The 4,944-nt window shown below is 44.9% G+C and overlaps 1 protein-coding gene across 14 annotated transcripts in view; it reads right to left on the minus strand.

Annotated features, from left to right (window-relative positions):
* Nucleotides 1-4,944, minus strand: part of epb41a (erythrocyte membrane protein band 4.1a) — a 51,089-nt gene that overhangs the window by 32,228 nt on the left and 13,917 nt on the right. For all 14 annotated transcript variants that reach the window (XM_013907745.1, XM_013907748.1, XM_013907756.1 and 11 more), the window contains exons 4-11: nucleotides 4,227-4,331; nucleotides 4,010-4,052; nucleotides 3,419-3,494; nucleotides 2,708-2,926; nucleotides 1,624-1,711; nucleotides 950-1,102; nucleotides 763-860; nucleotides 507-682 (exon numbers count right to left, since the gene is read on the minus strand). In XM_013907745.1, coding sequence (XP_013763199.1) covers nucleotides 507-682; nucleotides 763-860; nucleotides 950-1,102; nucleotides 1,624-1,711; nucleotides 2,708-2,926; nucleotides 3,419-3,494; nucleotides 4,010-4,052; nucleotides 4,227-4,331 — 958 coding nt within the window. The remainder of the gene's footprint in view (nucleotides 1-506; nucleotides 683-762; nucleotides 861-949; nucleotides 1,103-1,623; nucleotides 1,712-2,707; nucleotides 2,927-3,418; nucleotides 3,495-4,009; nucleotides 4,053-4,226; nucleotides 4,332-4,944) is intronic.

Raw genomic sequence — 4,944 nt, forward strand, 5'->3', positions numbered from 1 at the left:
ACACACACACACACACACACACACACACACACACACACACACACACCAATAAATACTTAAATAGAGAAACCTTATGAACACGGGTGCTCACAGACGCACTATCTCGGTCTGCTGCCTCTGAACATGTCTTGTATCATTAGTGTGCTGCTCAGCAACATTTAATTGTTGACCGTTACTCGTGCTCATGTTGGTTGTTGTTGTCTTTCAGCAGGTGATGAAGCAGATTTTCCCTCTTCTTCTGTTAACTTTCTGCCAAATTCTTTCTTTTGCCTTTTGTCTGCCGTAACGACCATAATACTACTGAAAAAGCACAGATAATTTCAGGAACTGTTGGAATTTTTCGATTGCAACAGTGGGTCAAGAGTTTTGGCTAAAACCGATGGCAGCATGGGCGCACCCGACCGTTTTATACATACAGGTCTGTTGTCGCTGTTTGCCCAAGGACTCATAGGCCAGACTGAAAAACACGAGTGCAACACAGAGTCCGTCTGTTAGTAAAGGCGTACCTCCATCCAGACTGCGAGAGTTCCTCTTGCTGGAGGAGCGCTGGAAAAGGGGAGCTGGTCTGTCAATCAGAGAGCTAGCCTGTCTGGTCTGCGCCTGAGTCCGACCGCTGTAACGAAACTTCGAGCCCAATGCTAGGAACTTCCTTGGGGTGGTGGCCATCTCAGAGGAGGTCAGCCTGCACATAAGAATATTGATCTTCAGCTCTGAAAAAAGCCACAGCTCCTTCAGAAATGCAGCACGATGAGAATGCAACACCTGAAGAAGGTGTGATGTTCGACACACACTTTCCACAGCTTTTTGGCTGCCTTGTAGTTGGGAAGCTTGAATCCAATGGCACTCTCATAATGTTCCACCTGTTAGAACAGACACGAACCTGCTGTGAACAAGACTAACAGACCTTAGAAGGACGAAAAACAAAAAGGACGTTTTTGTGGCGGTTTACCTCGGATGGTCTTATTTTGATGAAGAAGCTGCTTCGTTTGTATGAGACTTTGAGGACTTTGGGCCAGGGGAAACGGTTGATCCTCAGTTTATCTTTGTAAACCATCAGACCACTGGCACACACCCCCAGTATGATGTCAACTCCATCCAGATCCTAACAGATATTCAGAATGAAAGAAATAACTCCTAAAGCAATGTAGGCAAATAAATAAACAGGAGATACTGAATGAGAGAAAGTTTCCAGCCCAGTCAGCACGCAGTGGTCTAAAAGATGCTCCTTGGATCACTACACCTGGTTATGTTTACTTCATCTGGACTGTTGAGCTCTTTTCTGACTGGTGGTGCAACCGACATGTGCTGCTCCCAAGCATCCACAGGGGGGCAGTATCATCTTCAAAGTGCTCTCCTATATTTATTTTTAATACCTGCTCTGATGTGAGGAGAATGACCTTATTTCTGATGTGCACACTGTCACACTGCACAGACGCCACAGGGAGCACCACATTCACGCCAACATGTAAGAGGACAGGTTCTCTGTGAAGTACGTGAACTACCTGCTCCCAAAGTTAGCATGGAAAACAAGGGTGAATCACTACTCACTATTTATTGATTGGAGCAGTTAAAAATAGTCTATAAGGAATAACAGGAATAATAAGAGCAGCTGAGGATGCTCACCTTGGCCTGGTGGAGGTCCACTCCATACATGGAAAGTTTCTTGGCATTCTCCAGGAACATCAGATCTGCCTGCGCCGGGCTCATGGATCTGCGATGGCACCCCAAAGAAATCCAAAATCTTTAGCTTCTGTGACACTGACTGAATCCACACTTGGATGTTAAATGTGTAACGGCGTCAGCTGCTTTACTACATGTTTCACTTTAGAAACAAGAGTTTCCACTGCAGCTGCCTCCACCAGTGTGTGAATGTGAGTGAACTGTACAGCGCTTTGAGGGCCCTGAAAAGTGCTGTATAAATGCAATCCATTATTATTATTCCATGAAGCTCACACACAACTTGACCGTTCAATTATTTCTGATGTTTGTTAGCTTAACTTCCCTGTCTGCAAAGACACATGTCACATGTTAGTGATGCTGCGGACGTTTCCGTCTATCGCATGTGACCGATCGACGGTTTCGCACAAACCTGAGATACTGACAAGTTTTTTATCTGGACGTGGACATAATGTGCAAAGTCTCAGCTTTCATTTGAAGGTATTCACATCCAACTTGGATGAAGGGTTTATGAGCGTCAGCTCCTTAACATGTGCCACCCACTTTTTACAGGGACCAAAAGTAATTGGACAGTTGATTGACAGGCTACTTCATGTGCAGCTGTGGGTGATTACGCCGTTACGTCATTATCAATTAAGCAGATAAAAGGCCTGGAGGTGATTTGAGTGAACAGAACAGACAACATGTGGTCAAAGGAGCTCATGCAGGTGAAACAGGCCATCCTTAAACTGTGGAAACAGAAAAACTCATCTGAGAAATTGCTACAATATTAGGAGTGGGAAAATCTACAGTTTGGTGCATCCTGAGAAAGAAAGAAAGCACTGGTGAGCTCAGCAACACAGCAACTCGTGAACTTTACATAAATTCTCTGCAATAAGTGGCAAGACAGTGGCCCAGCGGTCACGCCAAGAGTGTACTGGGTTCAAATCCACCATCATCCCAGTGAGAATGTGGTCGCCCTGGATAAGTGGAAGAAAATAAATGGATGGATCTACAACTAATGAAATAAGAGTTCCACTGGGTGACTGACCTGTATGTGCGGTGCAGCTCCATCATTTTGTCCTCCAGCTCCTTGGTTTGACCTTGGGCCATTTTCATTTCTTTAGCATATTCACTGCCGTGCACTTCAGGGTCATATTCACCAAGTTCTGACTGCAAAGCGTAGGAGCCCAGCAGAGCCAAAGTAACGAAGGAGCAGGGAAGGCGGCCCTGGAGGATGTCCTTTCGCAGCTGGAGACAAAGATAGTATCTGCAATGCACATGCAGTTCTCACATTAATTATAGATAGATGGTAAAGGACCTGGATTAATACAGTCGTACTGTGAGATGTGTTAAAGCCCCAGAAAACTATGGTGGAAACCAGAGTCAGAGCTGAACTCGCACGCTCACTGATGAACGCATCAAAGGTATATTTGATCCAGCTCGGACTCACAGAGGCTGGTCGGGTTGTTGCTTCACCTACTGAAATAATACATAACCAATGTCAATCTGGAGAAGGTCAAATAATACTGAAAGGAAAGATGGAGGCTCCACAGGTTAGAAACAGACATGCAGCTTGGATCCATCTGACTGACTGAAAACTTCTTAAATGCCACAGAAAGCTCTGAAGCCTCCAGCTGATAAACTGGAGGCATTTTCATCCTTGTGGGAACTAAAAACACACACATGGACTACACACCCCGTCCACTGTGTGACACAATAAAACTATTTTCACCAGTGGGAGACTGGATATGTGCTGTACCTGGTGATGTCTTCTGATAGCTGGGCTGGGTCCGGTGGATAGAATTTTACATTGAAAGTGAAATTATAGTTGGCACCTTGAGACAGAAAGGAAGGAGTGATTAAACGATTACCCAGACTGGTCGCAGTAACCCATGAATATGTGTGCAAAAATCTTTATTTCCCTGCTCACACAAATCTACCACTGGATTTATGAAACGTGGCTAATTTTATTAATCATTCTAAATCAACAGGCTCATGAGTTTTACTTGCAATCTGCATGCTGCCACACTCATGCTTCTCTTTATAAGGAAACACATTTGTCTGCAGTGCAGTGGTCAAAGCAAAAAAGCAAGAGAAAGGCTGCCTGAAAGTGAAACTACAGCGTCCATGTGGAGACAAAACAGTGACGGTTAAAAGTACAAACGTTGCTGAATATCGTTCCTCCTCAGATACTCACTGTGACTGAAGATAAAGTTTAGGAAAAGACAGGCGTGAGAAAACATGAGGACAGACAGACCTAATCTGAAACTCACAGCAATTACTGTTTGTGAGTGAGGCTCAGTGTCACAGAGACAAACACACGTTTTCTTTGTGGAAGAGTTGAGCTCACCTTGTACCTGCCTGCGGATCTCTTTGGTCAGGTCCATCCAAGTCTAATCAAGAAAATGTCACATGCAGTTTAAGCTTTAGTGATATCGGACCATCAACTCCTTCAATAACAGGGCAAAGGGTTAGTGTAATCATCAGGTACAATGACGTGAATGATACCTCCTAATGGAACAGTGAGGCTGGGATTGTTGGATACTGACCGTTACACTGACGCTCACCTTCATAGTGGGAGTTTCCCAGATTGCCAGGCCGTAGTAGTCTTTTTCCAGCAGGTTCAGGTGGTCACACACTTTCATGAACAGCTCCTGGCCTTTAGCGTGTTTCTAACACACAAACACACACACTTGCCTTTTACATCTCAGTGATGTAATGCATCAAAGATGAATGCCTCACCCTGAGCCTAAACCTAACCATAAGCCAACTGTAACCCTGACACTAAAGGCACATTTTGCGGGGATGTTGGTCCCACAGGGATAGTAACACTCGAATCTTTGGTCCTCACAAAGATGTATAAGTGCGCACGCACAAACACATGGAGCAGACATTAGATTTACCTGCTAATGTAACACACCTGATATCACACGCAGGATAATGTGGTCAGAAATAAGCAGTGGAGAAACAGACAGCAGTGACAGGGACTCCAGCTTCTCCTGGACTGGTCTGGTACCACTATGAGTGATGGTTACCACTAAGTACGGCAGCTGAACCACCTTTGTTTGCTGGCTTGATGGTAACAGAGGTGTTCTACATAGTGTCTGTTTCAGTGACACGGGCAGCGAGCGCCATCAGCTGCTCGCATGTGTAAACAAAGCAGTCCTGCACAAATGACTCCTTAAGCAAGAATAAAGAGTTTATGAAATAACTCAGGAATTGGGTTAATGTGTGTCTGTCTGTGTGTGTGTGTGTGTGTGTCTGTCTGTGTGTGTGTGTGTGTGT

The sequence above is a fragment of the Pundamilia nyererei genome, unplaced genomic scaffold (assembly GCF_000239375.1).
Source record: "Pundamilia nyererei isolate P.nyererei 1_Seehausen unplaced genomic scaffold, PunNye1.0 scaffold00509, whole genome shotgun sequence".
NCBI lineage: Eukaryota > Metazoa > Chordata > Actinopteri > Cichliformes > Cichlidae > Pundamilia > Pundamilia nyererei.